The 15,589-nt window shown below is 34.2% G+C and overlaps 4 protein-coding genes across 10 annotated transcripts; 2 read left to right on the forward strand and 2 right to left on the reverse strand.

Moving 5' to 3' along the window:
• The first annotated feature begins 512 nt into the window (after nucleotides 1-512).
• Nucleotides 513-1,577, forward strand: LOC123202682. 2 transcript variants are annotated; one of them, XM_044618698.1, is made up of 4 exons: nucleotides 513-674; nucleotides 765-889; nucleotides 991-1,121; nucleotides 1,196-1,577. In XM_044618698.1, the coding sequence occupies exons 1-4, from the start codon at nucleotides 623-625 to the stop codon at nucleotides 1,332-1,334; spliced, it is 447 nt and encodes a 148-aa protein (XP_044474633.1). In that variant the 5' UTR covers nucleotides 513-622; the 3' UTR covers nucleotides 1,335-1,577. The 2 variants fall into 2 exon arrangements, with proteins under 2 accessions (XP_044474633.1, XP_044474634.1); XM_044618699.1 differs by having other exon boundaries at nucleotides 765-883.
• A 2,198-nt stretch (nucleotides 1,578-3,775) lies between these two features.
• LOC123203361 (eugenol synthase 1-like) lies at nucleotides 3,776-5,800 on the forward strand. Its single transcript, XM_044619703.1, has 5 exons — nucleotides 3,776-4,019; nucleotides 4,098-4,232; nucleotides 4,314-4,551; nucleotides 5,133-5,336; nucleotides 5,417-5,800. Exons 1-5 carry the CDS (start codon nucleotides 3,837-3,839, stop codon nucleotides 5,581-5,583), a joined length of 927 nt encoding a protein of 308 aa, XP_044475638.1. The 5' UTR covers nucleotides 3,776-3,836; the 3' UTR covers nucleotides 5,584-5,800.
• A 1,316-nt stretch (nucleotides 5,801-7,116) lies between these two features.
• Nucleotides 7,117-8,347, reverse strand: LOC123203362. The gene is made up of 2 exons (XM_044619704.1): nucleotides 7,772-8,347; nucleotides 7,117-7,681 (listed from the first exon to the last, which is right to left on the reverse strand). The coding sequence occupies exons 1-2, from the start codon at nucleotides 7,881-7,883 to the stop codon at nucleotides 7,497-7,499; spliced, it is 297 nt and encodes a 98-aa protein (XP_044475639.1). The 5' UTR covers nucleotides 7,884-8,347; the 3' UTR covers nucleotides 7,117-7,496.
• A 696-nt stretch (nucleotides 8,348-9,043) lies between these two features.
• Nucleotides 9,044-11,623, reverse strand: LOC123203364 (protein RER1B-like). Of its 6 annotated transcripts, none has more exons than XM_044619709.1 (5): nucleotides 11,357-11,623; nucleotides 11,181-11,244; nucleotides 10,488-10,871; nucleotides 9,593-9,773; nucleotides 9,044-9,424 (listed from the first exon to the last, which is right to left on the reverse strand). In XM_044619709.1, exons 3-5 carry the CDS (start codon nucleotides 10,847-10,849, stop codon nucleotides 9,371-9,373), a joined length of 597 nt encoding a protein of 198 aa, XP_044475644.1. In that variant the 5' UTR covers nucleotides 10,850-10,871; nucleotides 11,181-11,244; nucleotides 11,357-11,623; the 3' UTR covers nucleotides 9,044-9,370. The 6 variants fall into 6 exon arrangements, with proteins under 6 accessions (XP_044475644.1, XP_044475641.1, XP_044475645.1 ...); XM_044619706.1 differs by having other exon boundaries at nucleotides 10,488-10,905; XM_044619710.1 differs by having other exon boundaries at nucleotides 11,181-11,194; nucleotides 11,356-11,623.
• Between the last annotated feature and the right edge of the window lie 3,966 nt (nucleotides 11,624-15,589).

Genomic DNA, 15,589 nt, shown 5'->3' on the forward strand with positions numbered 1-15,589 from the left:
AAGCCATTATGAAAAATTAAAACAAGTCACATCCAAGTCCGCTGGTGCAAGTGTGACCAATAACTAGGGGTGGATTCTAGCAAAAGATTAATTTAAATTCGGTTCAAGTTCAAAATTTTAATGATCACCGAGAAAAGAAACCAAAAATACATGAAAAGTCAGAAAAAAAAAAAAAAAAGATAAACCTATGCATATCCTATTGACTTGTTAGATTCTATTTAAGACTATCCCAACAGCTTGTTCAAGGCAAACAGGAGGCGCCTTTGGCATCCGTCCCTACCAACAATAATTGTATCCATACACCACCGATAATATCATTATATATATTATATTATATATATAACTGATTTTGTCCGCTTGCAGAAGTCTGTGGGCCGAGGGAGCATTTATGCGCTAAAATTAATCAAACTTATCGCAATCACAGCAGCGATGTTTGGCACTAGCACTACTGATTATCATCTTTTTTTCCTGTCCTTGTAGGAAAGGTATGCTTTAAGGATAAGAACAAAGTAAAAGATGAGATTGTCCACAAGCAATGTCAAGATTATAAATACAACTATACATAGATTCAAAGCAGAGTGATTTATTCTGTCAAGTCTAGTGATTGAAAGATTTTGAGTAAATGGGTTCTCTAATGGCAGGCTGGGATTCACACATCCCAGATCCTAAATTAGGTATCTATAACAAAACCCTTACTGTCTGATTCTCTAGTAAAGTTAGAGGTTGATTTTTGATGTGTAAATTTTTTTTTTTTTTTTTTTCAGCTAGATTCAGGAGGAATCGATCACTTACCAAGGAAGAGATCGATGCTTACTGGAGACAAAAGAAGAAGACTGAGGAGGAACATCTCAAGGCTATTGCTAGTCCATCAGAGAAGAGTCAGGTCCAGGTCTAATTCCAAGATCTAACACAGATAATTACAAAATTTAAGCACTTTTTGGGCTATGTTTTAGATTTGTGATTTAGCATGACTTGTTACTAATATGACAGAGAAGTTTACGCGAGGAATCTGAAAGCAAGTTCCAGAGATCAAGCTCCTTGCCTCTGACCAAAACCAAGGATGGTTTAATTAACATGGATAAAGAAACAAGCTTGGAGAATTTCATGAAGAATAACTGCTGGTGAATAGCTGATCTTCATCTGGTATAGCACTTCCAAGTTCAGTGTTTTAATTTGTCTTTCTTGGGAATTGCAGGTGGACTAGGAGCAACTGGGCATTTCTAAATGAACCTCCTGTGCTTGAAGGCAATTCCAAGACCTACACATCTCAGTTCCACATTGCCAATCTTACAGCTCCCAAATCAGATACAGATGCTGGAATTAGTAGCTATTAGTTGCTATTTCCTTTGTCTTTGTGTAACTGTTTGTGTGTATCATATGCTACATAACTAGAATACTTGAAACTCTTAGCTACCGTGTCGTGAAATTGAGTGTGTAAATTTGAAGGTATCCTAGGGAGGAGTTCATGTACAGGCAGATGCTTTTATGGTTTGTGAGCTAAGCGTGTAGTATAATTTCCAGAGAAAGAGTTTCAATCCTTTATATTTATAAGGCAATCAAGAAGATAGATTTCCCTAGTTGTTACGGCTGTCGCATTGGAAAGCTTATCCGCATTCTTTGTCGTTTGACGGACAAAGGATGTTCTTCGATTTCTAGTCTTGAAGCTAGTCGGTGGTCACGGTTGAGATACTTCTCGGACAGATATCCTATTTTTAGGAGAATAACATAAAACTCACTTGACAACACAATATTGATTCCACAATTGGATGAAAATAAGAGGGGCTCACCCTTTTTGAATGCATTAATCAAACGGCAAACCCTTGTTACAGAGAAAGCAGATTCTCCAATAAACTAAAGAGACTTGCATTGTTTTGGGTCTGAATTCTGTGGACCACAATTTCCTTCACCAAAATATCTAAAGGGCCCTCTTTTTATGCTACTCAGATTCTTTCAAAAACCAAAAGTCGCAGGATATTTAGTATTTGGATGATCTATTCAGTTTCTGTTGATATTTCTCTTTCAGAACAAATTCATCTACAAGTAATCAAATGGAAAATGAAACAGGAAAACATAATCATGCTTTCTTAATTTTTACTCCTGAATCATATCGCCGTCCACATCAACACTACTTTGTTGCCCTGTCATTGATGATGGTGAAAGATTAGGTTCTCACCTTTTATGTGCAAGTAGACTTGAGATTTAAGTTACTTGTTCCTGTACCACCGTCTATACAATTTGTCAATGTAATCATATGAAATTGAACAACTAGACACAAAAACCCTAATACAAAGAACCTAGACCATTCATGTTGTCATGAAAGGTGGGTTATTGTGTGTTTTCGAAATGGTAGAACAGTAATTGTTTTGAAATTGTAACCCAATATGTTATGAAACATGATGCGATGATAATAGGAAACTGTAGATGCATATTAAAGAGATCATAGGATAGGAGAAACACTTATACAGTAGATCTAGACTATTCATGTTGTTTTTGAAAGTGGTTTATTGTGTGTTCTTGAGATTTTCACTTTTTAGACTATCAACTGCTTGCATTGTGGCATGGACGGAGGTTATACCGATCAACTTGAAGAAACTTACAAGTTTCCAAACTAAGTGGCAGGTTAATAAATTTAACCTGAAAATTCACCTAACATCTAATCTAATACGATGCTGTTATCTACCAACCTAATCCAGTCTTTTTAAATCGTAATTTGAGAAAGAAAATAAGAAACAATGTCTTTGCCTAGGATGCACTTTACCAACTTTACGGTCAGGTTCAACGCCATGGATTTCCCTTTCACCTACCAGCTGTTGTATTGAGAAAAATGTCACTAGCTTCACCGATCCTGTGGCTGTGAGCCTGTGACTTGACTTTTACTTTTTTGAAGCAAATGTTATTTTCTCACCCAATTCAAGATAAGGACTCCTCAACCAAGATTTGAAATTAATCTAATGAACTTGATTTCTTGTTTCATTCATCCTATCACCCACCTTCTAGGTGCAATTGCTTCAACATCTACTGATCAAGGAGATGAACAGAAACCAATCAAAATGTATATGAAGAAGAAATTAATTTTAGATCATGAAGCTACTTGCAATATCGATACAACAATATAAATCCGGAATACCTCGTATAAGTTATAAAATACTGAATTAAAAACTTGTAAGGTAAAGTTATAAGAGACGTGATTATTAGACTCTTCTATCAATAATTTAATTACTCAAAAGTCTATTAAATTGTCTACCCATATTATAATATGTTTGATTTTATTAAACCATATTATAATTAATATTAGCTAATATCAAAAAAAAAATTTCAATACAATTTCGATGGTATTTTTGAAATGAAAATAATCAAATATTGTTCTAGAATGTCCTTTGGTATTGGGCTTAATTCAATTTTGTGTTTAGTTGAATTTAAGTTAGAGTTTCAATTCAATAGTTCGGCTCGAGTTCTCCTTTGGTGACATTGATCATCATGTTGGTGATATTATTCATCCTACTACACAACCTTCAACAACATCTCTAACTAACATGAACAAGTTTAAGCTCGAATATGCTATTTAAAATTCAAATTAAGCTCACACTAACTCATATTCAGACTCGGTTTGAATCCAACCCTTCTTAGTTGTACTCCTATAACAGCATAATTTTAAGGTGTTCTAGTGGTCAAAACAAAAGCAACCTCACCCACCAGTAATGTCCATAGAGACTTCTATCAGTTTCTAAGGAAAAGGAAAGCTTATACTCCAACTTAACATTATATATAATGTATGCTGATTGCCTTTCCAACATCAATAAGTCATATTTTTGAAAATTTAAAAAAAAAAAAAATTAATGGCTGAGAAAAGCAAGATTTTGTTCATCGGAGGCACTGGCTACCTTGGGAAGTTCATCGTGGAAGCTAGTATAAAAGCTGGTCATCCAAGTTTTCTTTTAGTTAGGGAAAGTACTGTTGCTGATCCTGTCAAGGGACAACTTGTTGAGAAATTCAAGAATTCGGGCGTCAATTTGGTTTATGTATGTATGTGTTTGCATATATACTTCTTTGTGTGAGTTCGTTTTGTGCTTCTGATAAAGAGCAAGTTTTTATTGCAGGGAGATCTTTACAACCATGAGAGTTTGGTGAAAGCAATAAAGCAAGTTGATGTGGTGATTTCAACAGTAGGCGCCTTGCAGTTAGCGGATCAAACCAAGATCATTGCTGCCATTAAGGAAGCTGGAAATGTTAAGGTCCGTCTGTTCCCTCAATAACTCAATTTTGACAGACACAATTCCTCGAAGTTTGATTTTCTTTGCATTTGAATGTTTCAGAGATTTTTCCCTTCTGAGTTTGGAATCGATGTGGATCGTCAGAATGCAGTGGAGCCGGCAAAATCAGCATTTGCAACTAAGGCTCAAATCCGTCGTGCTATTGAGACTGAAGGGATCCCCTTCACTTACGTGCCCTGCAACTGCTTCGCCGGCTATTTTCTCCCTACACTTTGCCAGCCAGGAGTTACTGCTCCTCCTAAAGACAAAGTCACTATCCTTGGAGATGGCAATGTCAAAGGTATATTACACTCTTTCTAAAATTACTAACTATATGCATGCGCGAAAGAATTGGTTTTGGTTAGGTTAGAATTTGTTTAATTCAAATTTGAATTGACTTTGAGTTTGAAAAGTGACAAACTCGGGCCAAGGGATATTCAACTTAGTTCGGTTCGAGTTTACTTGAATCTATAATTTGAATTCATAATTTATTTATTCTATTATTAAATAAAATAATATCGTTTTATTGTTGAGTTACGAATTCGAATCACAAATTTAAAACACAAATTAGAGTCATAAATTCGAATCAAACTGTGTTAAACTATTTTTATTCAAATCAAACTTAAGCGAGAGGGATGTTCAAGTTTAGTCCAATTCATATCCACCCTTAGGTGGAGCTGGAATCACAGGGTACCTGGCGTTGAGATTCTAGTTTGGGAACCAAAACCTGACTGACCGAGTAGAACCTATCTTCAGGTTTCGGTTCCTGCATGTAAAAACGGTACCCGAACCCCATTACCCCTCCTAAAAATCCTCCTAAAAATTATGTTGAGACAAATATAACATGCCTCACTGCTTCCACCCCATGCATTTTGTCTGCAGCGGTTTTCAACAATGAAGTTGACATTGGAACTTCTACCATCAGAGCTGTGGATGACCCAAGAACATTGAACAAAGTCCTCTTTATCAGGCCTCCTAAAAACACTTACACATTCAATGAGCTTGTCGCTCTCTGGGAAAACAAGATTGGGAAAACTCTTGAGAAAGTCTATGTTCCAGGAGAGCAAGTTCTGAAAGACATCCAAGGTCGAATTCCATTCCAGTTTACCTTTTCTTATGACTGTTTTTCGTTTCAGCTCTGAATATTTTACAGTAAATTATTGCAGAGGCTCCATTTCCACTCAACATTGGGCTTTCTATCAACCACTCGACTTTTGTGAACGGTGATCAGACCAACTTTGCCATCGATCCATCTTTTGGAGTGGAGGCTTCCGAGCTGTATCCTGATGTTAAGTACATCACAGTGGAAGAATACCTGCAGCAGTTCGTTTGAGCGATTGAAGTTATTAAAGCTCTATTTACTTGTTACTGAAATAATTATAGAGCTGTTATATATCAGTTGGGATTTCAGCAGGGAGCGTATATGGTGTCATTGTGCTCTTCTTTTTCTTAGAAGAATCTAAGACCTTGAATCAGACTGTTAATATGCCTATGTTGAATCATATCGTACTGTAAAGGCAGTTCTTCGTTATATACATTAAATTTGCTTTTGCCTTCTGTTATGATAACCGAAGAAAACTGAAAGTGAAAATTTTAGAAATACCTATCTTCAACAATCCTAGCACGTTAGTAAAACTTTGATTTTCATAACAATTTGTGCAACAGATTGCTTTAGTCTATAGGCTATACTCATTTTGTTCGATTATGCTAACAAATAGACAAAGTCCTAACTAATGCATTTTTCTTTTTTTTAGTTCAAGTGTATGAGGAACGTTCCATACCGCAGGGGCAAAGCCTCCGAATCCATATGAAATCAGTGGCATAATACCTCCACTACTATCACATTTTTTTGAAAATTCACCATTCAAATTCGCACTTCCAAATTTGAATCACTATTATACAACACATACTCATAAAATTTTTATTTTTTGACTTAGCAAACCTAACTATACCCATTCATGCCAATGTGAGATTTGTAAGGGATGTAACAAATTGCACATAAGAGTAAGACAAATGAAGAAGTCAGATGGGTCACTCTGAAATTTGTATGTAGCGGCCATGTTAAGCAAAATGAATTTATTTCATCTTTATGTGGAAGCCTCTCTATTTAAGAGGCAAATGGTCCACGAGCCATAATGAATAAACATAATGGTTCAGTTACGAGTACCACAATTCCATGATTACCAATAATGAAGTTGGCACAGGAATGAGATCACTTCACATGCGTATGTTCGACAGGTTGCTTTGGTCGTGCCATGGCTGATGGCTCAAAAGGAACACGAATGAACTCTAAACGTGCTTACCACTCTGTACCTGTAATGTTTATTGCCAATTTGACATTAAAAAAAACAGACTACTCGATTAATGCAAAAGATGCATTGCCGCTTTAATTTCATAGTTTTAACATTAAAAGGTGACTCATAAGATATTAAGAGATAAAAAGTTTATATTAACTTAAAATTATCAATTCTTATTTGATATGAGATTTTAACATTGATACAATTCTCTAATTAAAAGATTTTAAGAGAACATTTGACATTGTTTCCACCGACAATGATGTTATCCACACATGAAAAACTATTTAAAACCACAATATATTGCATGTTTTGCCCATAGAAGACGGCTCGCAAGTGCGACAGAAACAATGGTGGGAAATCAGAAATTCCGTACAGATGGTCAGGTGTCGGCTGCAAGGTTCCGGTGTCGGCCATGCACCAGCTAATCTTTTTATTAAAGATTTAAAACTTGGTGAAGACCCGATCAACAAGGTCTATGAATTCCCAAGAGCAGCCTTGTTGGCTGGTTCTTTATTTACTTATAAAAAAAGAACTAAAAAAAACAGCATACGTATACTTACTAGCTATTATATTTCAAATTAAATTTTTTATAAAATATCCTTCCAAGAGGGGAAAAAAATGCCATAGGCAATCAGTTGAATCTTCTTTGATTAAAATTACTGATTTCAGTTGAACCTTCTTTGATTAAAATTACTGATTTCAAACTCGGACCAGATTTTGACCAGGTGATTCGCATGTCTCACGATTCAAAGTGATCCAATTGCTAATCCTTGAATGAATCTTGTCCTGCCGGTTAAACCATCAGGTGACTCTTTTCAGTATGCAAACATCTGAAATCTACAACTACAATCATCTCAGTGATCAGCTTCAGGAATTGATAACAACAACAAAGTAGCCTTTAATTCCAAACCTGGAGCTCCCTGGCTGAATCTCATCGCCCGTGATTAGTCTAATCACGTTTCTTAATTTTGAGAGAGCTTCTTAGTTTCCAAGCTGGTTCCAGTACCAGAGCCGGTGCAGGTGCCGGTGCCACATGTGATTCCTTTGACAGTTTCCGCTGAGTTACTGGGTTCCTTGGACGTTTCTCTAAATATGCCATCATTTTCCTGGTGTTTATTCCTTCGCGGACTTTCCCTGCAATGCATCAAAGAAAGTCCTGAAAACATGAAACAAAGAACCTGAAAAAGAGTAATACTTTATAAAGCGCCAAGTCTAATTTCTTACCATTTTGATGAAAGTCGGGCTTGGAAGATTCTGACAGGAGAATGAGAGTAGGAGTGACGATTGTGAGAACAGCCCAGAAGAAGAATATGAGAACGTAAGCTCTTGTGGTCATTTGTCCGGAAAAAGGTGATGCAGCTTTTGAGAATGTTCAGGATTTATTCCCAGTAATGAGGTGAGAGGTGAAGCAGACTTGAACATCATCATAGCTGGCCATGCTTGAGGAACACCCTGTATCGTAAAACTGGTACAAATTTGTAAAAATTTATCCCCTGCAAGTCAATTTATTAAAATAACAAAGAGAGAGATTTTCGTCGATTATTTGTTGGAGAGTTGTTGTACCAATTAGTTGTGTGACCAGATACCCATCTGGCATGTCTTCATTGAAGGGGATTCTCAAATACGCCAAATATTGATTGCGACATCACAACCTAAGTACTACTTGGAATCATGAACTGTTACAATCATTAATGATTTGATGGCACTCCGAGGTTGAACAGTGTTAAAGTGTTTGATTCTCTTGAAGTATATAAGTTCCAAAGTTGGGAGGTATACAATGTGCTTGTATCCAAATTGAATAATAGCATGTATACACGGCCAAAGGGTAGCTTGTGGTCACAAGGAGGTTCTCATAGATTTAAATTTTTTTTCGATAATATTTAAATATCAAACCTTTGATTTATATAATATAATAATTATAAAATTAGCCATTAAATCTATAATTTTATCTATTTTATGTAATTAGTTTAATCATAAAAAATTGATCTACTATAATATAATTAATCCACGTTAGATTAGCTAATTATTTCAATAATTGAAACATAAAATATGTTAGGTGGATCTATAGACTAACCCAAGCAAACCCATGCGTCCATCTAGGCTAACCACATTGTAATTGAAACACTGTATAATGTAATTGAATGGGTATTCTAGCCATACTGAGAATGAATAGTTTATTTGAACATAAAAGGTTGAAAATTGGATTCTATCCAGACTTTCTTTTTCTCTGGGGACGGAATAGTTCATTTGAAATCTGATCTTACTTACTTTCCACTTTCCAGTAAAATTGAAGGCTATAGCTCATGCCTTACCACTGTGTTGATTATATATTAGTCCAAAACGGGACTAAAGCTTACTATCATCGTGTTCACACCAAAACACAAGCCTTGGATAATGTATAGGCAATTAACATGAATCTACCTACCACTGTTATTGGCTATAATAACTATCCAAGAAAAAATATCAGTTTCAATTCAGAAAAAATGACATCTGAAATTTCTGTAAAATACTACCGAAGATTTATATTGATACTAATCATCATCCTAATCTCTTTCATTAATCAACAAAATACTATTGAAGATTTATAATTTTCAGGGGAAAAAAAGGTGTAAGCAAGCGAGACCCCATGAAAAAGGAAAGATCCCTATGTCATTCTAAATACAAAACAGATGGGATCTTCACCACATATATGAACTTTTGCACTGGTATTTAGCATGAAATTTGTTCCATCAATGAATTCAGTAAGAAAAAAAGTAGAGGTGCATGAATAAGGTGGTTGCACGTTTCACATTTTCCTCCAATTGTCAAGAGATAGAACAAGGCTCAGTCCCTTGACAGACCACTGCTACTAGCCGCAGGCTTTTTCCCAGTATAACTCTGTAAAAATCACCAAGACAAGTTAATTATTTTTCATTAAGAAACAAATGGAATAAACTGTCACTAAATGTCTCCACAAATGTTGAACATAAAACAAAAGAATAGATTCAGGGGATGGTGGCAGAGAGCTGGGTGAAAGGTACTATAACAACAATTCAGATCTCTAACCTGCTTCCCAAAGCTGAATGGAACATATTTATATTTAATCATGTGCATGATTTGGCGCTTCATGGTGAGGACAAACAGAACAATCCAGTAACAGAGCAGTATGGGCCAAAAGACAGGTACATCAAATATATAAAAGAAGGTCATAAGGAAAGCTATGCAGAAAGCCTTTGTGATGGCATACCTGAAACAATGAATAAAAAGAATTGAGTTTAAACATGCATTTTAACTAATAACATTCCTACAGGAACAGAAAAACATGAAAAAGAAGAAGAGAGATTGAACCAGCTACACCTAAACTGATATTTTGACTCATCTGAACCACTCATTACAGAGTACAAAACCATGCACAACCAGACTCTATCAAGTTAGCATTAACAAGGACTTGAAAATCGGCACTGATAGAATGGGGGAACAAAAGGTAAAATGAATACCCTATAAGAGAAAATTATAGTTGCACCAATCATAGAAAACGGTCGAATTTCACAGGAAACTTATTCTAGAACATCAATAGACCCAAAGGAGCTCCAAGCAAGTTAGCAAGATCAAGTTGCCAACATTTCAGAAAGGATGCATCGTTCTATGAAAATATAGTCAACTTAATGTAGCATCCAACTCATATGAACTCCAGACTGCACATCAAACAGCAGAATATAGCTCTTCTCAACTGGGTGTCCATCATTATTTTAATCACCTCGGAAAAAGACATAATACAAATTGATCAACTTCAAGTACAGTACTGAAGAAGAACAACAAAGTCTGAAGATCTTTTTTCACCTCAAAGCAACCAGAATAATTAATATGAATGAAATGCTACATAAAGAATATTCAAATCACGTTTGAAATTTAAGCAAAAGACTTTATTAAAATAAAGTGATATTATAAGTTTTTTAATTACCAGAACTTGAACTCAGGAAGCCGGCGAATAAAAGGCCTAAACTCATCTGACCCTTTAGTAGGCAATGAAGCTCCATCCAAGGCTTCAAACTCTGGATCAATCTTCGGTGACAGAAATCCAATCAACAAATTCAGTAGATAGATTCCTAATCCATAGGTCACAACGTAAAACCCTTGAATATAATAAACGCGCAACACATAAATCGCTGCGGCAGTAAGAGTTCCAAGCCATCTCTGCCTTGGATGCGGAGTTGACCGATCCAAATAGTACTGAAACATCCTTGAGAAATCATTTTTCCACTTAGCAACAGGCGCCATAGCAGAGGCAGCATCACCCCCTCCTCCTCCTCCTCCTCCTTCCATGGGATATTACGTTTGAAACTCTCTGCATACACAGAAGAAGATGATATAGCTAAAACCTGAGCGACATTAACACTGTATTTCATGATTCCAATACGTTCTGTTTACCAATAATGTAAAAACCCAAGTGACCCTAATAGTTTAACAAGCTTAATTTCCTGAAGCATTCAATACTCTCTGTAATAATATGGAAAATAGTAACGGTAATGGAGATTGTAGGATTCTCTTCCACGATTACCAAACAACAGGTAAAGTTTTACTTAAGCAATATCATGTCTACAATTAGAAACAGATACCTCATAAGGAATCAAAGGATAAAAATTCGGGTCGATACCTTAAAACCCAACCCTGCGAGAAACTCTTCGACGAGAAATGAATATCAGCGCGGCACCAAGATCGGTTATACTTCAATTCCCATAAAGAATTGGTTAAATGCCATCAAAATTGTTAATAAATTAGCGGTTGTAAAAGCATAAAATTCTACGTATAGCATCAAAACGACAGCTCACCTTGAAGGAACGCCAAGTTAGGGTTTATAACACCGAGAGGATCTCAGGAACTGAAGGTTTTAAGTTTCCTTTTGTCGATTAGCTTTCCTCATACAAACTTATAGAGAATTGGCTCCTTGTCCAGGAGGGTAACATAGCAAAGCCGAGGTTTAGCCAATTAGCCTAGTAACGCTTGGCTCAACTTCGAGCTTGATTTTCCCGTGTTTACGAGATTTTAGTTCGAGCTCAAAATAAATCCAATTCAAAAATTACATTTGAATCATTTAATTTGGGTTATCCAAACTCAGCTTCTGAATTAAATTTGAGTTTGAAGTTAAAAGACCTGTTAAATTCTTATATTTTTGTATTCATGGTTTAATTTAGATAAAATATTTATATAAATATATTTTTAAATAAATATATATATAAATAATATATTATTAGGTGATAATATATTATTTTATTATTAATTTATAATTAATATATTTTAATATTTTAATTATATTTTTAAAAAGGAAAATTATAAAAAACGGCCAAAATACCTTCACATTAAACAAAAATGCTCAAATTCATTATTTTTAAGTAAAAATATCTAAATTCATTATTTCTAAGCAAAAATGTCCATAACTTTTTTTAAAATACCAAAATTATCTTTCCCCTCATATATATAAACCCCCTTACTCAGTAAATTCGATTCGAAAAAGACTATTTATGAAAAATAAATATTGAGTTGGGGGAAAAGTTACTTTTTTGAAATTGCAAGAGCGCTAGTAAATTAGAAAATTACTGAAGGGGCAAGGGATAAATATTGGACCTGTTTGTAGTAGAAATTTTTTCAGGGGGTAAATTGATATTTTTTTATACCTACGTTTTCTTTACGTGTAGTTTTCGAATTTTACGTCCGTTTTTTCTATTTTAGGGATTTTCAATATGTAGTTTTGAAAATTAAGATTTATTTTTTCGATTTTTATGCTTTTGGACACATTTTACGATGTAATAACGTAATTTCAGCTCAATATTTCAGTTTTTTTGTTTATAGGATATATCGATTCGTACTTTTCAGATTTCTGAACGATTTTTCGATTAGTGACATTCTTACATATTTCAACTGATAGAGTTTGAATTTTAATTCCGTTTTTTCGATTTTCACCATTTTAGGATAAATCGAGTCTTTTTTTCAGATTTTCTAACGATTTTTCGATTATTCACATTCTATGACATTTCAACGTATAAAATTTGAATTTTATTTTTGTTTTTTCAAATTTAGCCATTTTATGATATATCGATTCTTATTTTCCAGATTTTCGAACGATTTTCGATTGTTGATATTCTAAGGTATTTCAATATTTTTCGAATTTCTGTTTCATTTTTTCGAATTTCACTGTTTTAGGATATATCGACTCGTATTTTGAAGATTTCTGAATGATTTTTCGATTATTGACATTTTATGGTATTTTAAAGTATAGAATTCAAATTTCAGTTTTATTTTTTCGATTTTCATCCTTTCAGGATATATTGATTCGTATTTTTAGATTTTCGACTGATTTTTTCGTTGTTAACATTCTAGGGTATTTCAACGTATAGAATTCGAATTTCATTTTCGTTTTTTCAAATTTCACTATTTTAAGATATATCGACTCGTATTTTTAAGATTTTTGAATGATTTTTCGATTGTTGACATTCTAGGGTATTTTAACGTTTAGAATTCGAATTTCAATTCTGTTTTTTTTTAATTTCACAGTTTTATGATAGATACCTGTGAGCTACTCGATACAGTGAAAATACAACTGCGACGATAAACGTTGATGCATGGAGGTAGACGACTCTCGGGATTCGCAGCCCGCCTTCAACACGTTTTCTTTTGTGAGAAATATCCTGTAAAAATTTTAAAAATTCGTATGACATTCATAAAAAGCAAATATGTAAACAAATGTAGTAATGAAAAAAACATATAAAGATGAAAAATAGAAAACAATAAAAAAGAAAATGACAGAAGGTAAAAAATAAGATTTCGGTATCTTGTAGTAATGAAAATAAAAAAACAGAACAAAAATTCAAACTCTATACTTTGAAATACCTTAAAATGTCAATAATTGAAAAATTCTTCGAAAATTTGGAAAATAAGAGTCGATATATCCTAAAATGGTGAAATTTGAAAAAACAAAATTCAAATTCAAATTCTAAACGTTGAAATACCCTAGAATGACAACAATAAAAAAATTTGTCGAAAATACGAGTTAATATATCCTAAAACGGTAAAACTCGAAAAAACGGAACTGAAATTCGAATTTTAAACATTGAAATACCCTAGAATGACAACAATCAAAAAATTCGTCAGAAATCTAGAAAATACGAGTCGATATATCCTAAAAAGGTAAAACTCGAAAAAACGAAATTGAAATTCGAATCTAAACGTTAAAATATCCTTAAAGGACAACAATAAAAAAATTCATCGAAAATCTGAAAAATAAGAGTCAATATATCATAAAACGGTAAAACTCGAAAAAACGGAACTGAAATTCAAATTTTAAATGTTGAAATACCTTAGAATGACAACAATCGAAAAATTTTTCGAAAATCTAGAAAATACGAATCGATATATTCTAAAACGGTGAAATTTAAAAAAACAGAATTGAAATTCGTAAAATGTGCTAAAAAACACAAAATTCGAAAAACTGAATCTCAAACTCGAAAACTACATATAGAAAAACCCTAAAATAGAAAAAATTGATATAAAATTCAAAAACTACACGTTGGGAAACCATAAATAAGAAAATTTTCCATTTACTCCATAAAGAAATTCCTATTCCAAACAGGTCTAATATTTACCCTTGGCCCCTCAGTAATTTTCTAATCTATTAGCGCCCCTACAATTTCAAAAAAGCAAATTTCCCCCCAATCCATGGTATACACGCAACAGTCCACTGTTGTAACATCCCTCCCTAGAAGTACTACCCATCAAAGGAGAAATGTTACGAATTAATATTCGTAGCGTCTATTTTTTTTTCTTTTTAAAAATACTTTAAAATAAACGCATCATTAAAAGTGTTTAGGAAGTATTCCAAGAAAACTAAAAATCTGGAAGCGAACAAAAGATGTATATACTCATATGAAGACTCATCTGAAAGTATCTGAAAATAGGGAGTAATCATATGTAACTGTACCATAATCTCAAAAGTCAAAAGTCCATAAGAACATGCTACTGTATGCATGTAATAAAAACCAGAGATAACCTGCTCCAGCTGGATCTACCTACGCTGACCTGACCCTGCCTCGCAGCTACCTCGATCACCTATACCTGCAGTCAGGAAAGAAAAGGGAGTGAGTGATAAGAACACTCAGTAAAGGGAAAAATTAAGTAAATTATCCTTTTTTCCTGTTCTAACTCACTTTTGGGACTCAACCCCACATCCTAACCTCTATAAGAGATTGAGGGGGTAATTTAGTTCACTCTTTACTATTTGGGTCATACTTTGTCCCATCTGGTGTCTATTTAATACTTTCTGGAAGCTAACTATAGGGATTTGGCACTTTTTTTTTTTTAAGCTCAAGCTCTTTTTCTTTCACTACACTATTTCTGACTCTGAATTAAGCTCTACTGCGAGCATACTCTACTGCGAGCGGACCCTACTGGGGGTCTATGTCCTACTACGGACGTGTCCTACTGCGGACGTGCCCTACTGCGGGCGGTGTAGTGTAAAGTGCCCCCTCATAGTTTATAGCATACATACGGGTCTTATATTTTACTAAATTTGCTTCCATTTAATTTTATTCATAACTCACCAGACATTACTCTTGGGACGACCCCTAAATCTTGAGTCCCAAATTCTTTTTCTTATTTTTCTTTCTTTTTCTTTCCTTCTTTTCTTTCCTTTCCTTTCCTTTCCTTTCTTTCCTTTCTTCTTCCTTTTCTTTCTTTCTTTCTTTCTTTCTTTCTTTCCTTCTTTCCTTCTTTCTTTCCTGCCCAGAATTGCAAAATACTGTTCACAGAACAGACATTTAACAGGGCAACCTTCTTTTTCATACAATTTAACATCTCAAACGGTTTCTAATTTATACAAGCTATATATCATTGGAAAGAGGATTCAAAGATCTTTCCAACGACCTATAATAGCACTCATAACTCAATAGATAAGGCAGTCAAAACGTGAGCTAAACTCAGTGATAAAATTACGAAATACTGTTCACAGAACAGACATTTAGCAGGGCAGCATACTTTTTATACAATTTAACAGCCCAAATGGTTTCTAATTCA

Source organism: Mangifera indica, chromosome 19 (genome assembly GCF_011075055.1).
Source record: "Mangifera indica cultivar Alphonso chromosome 19, CATAS_Mindica_2.1, whole genome shotgun sequence".
Lineage (NCBI taxonomy): Eukaryota > Viridiplantae > Streptophyta > Magnoliopsida > Sapindales > Anacardiaceae > Mangifera > Mangifera indica.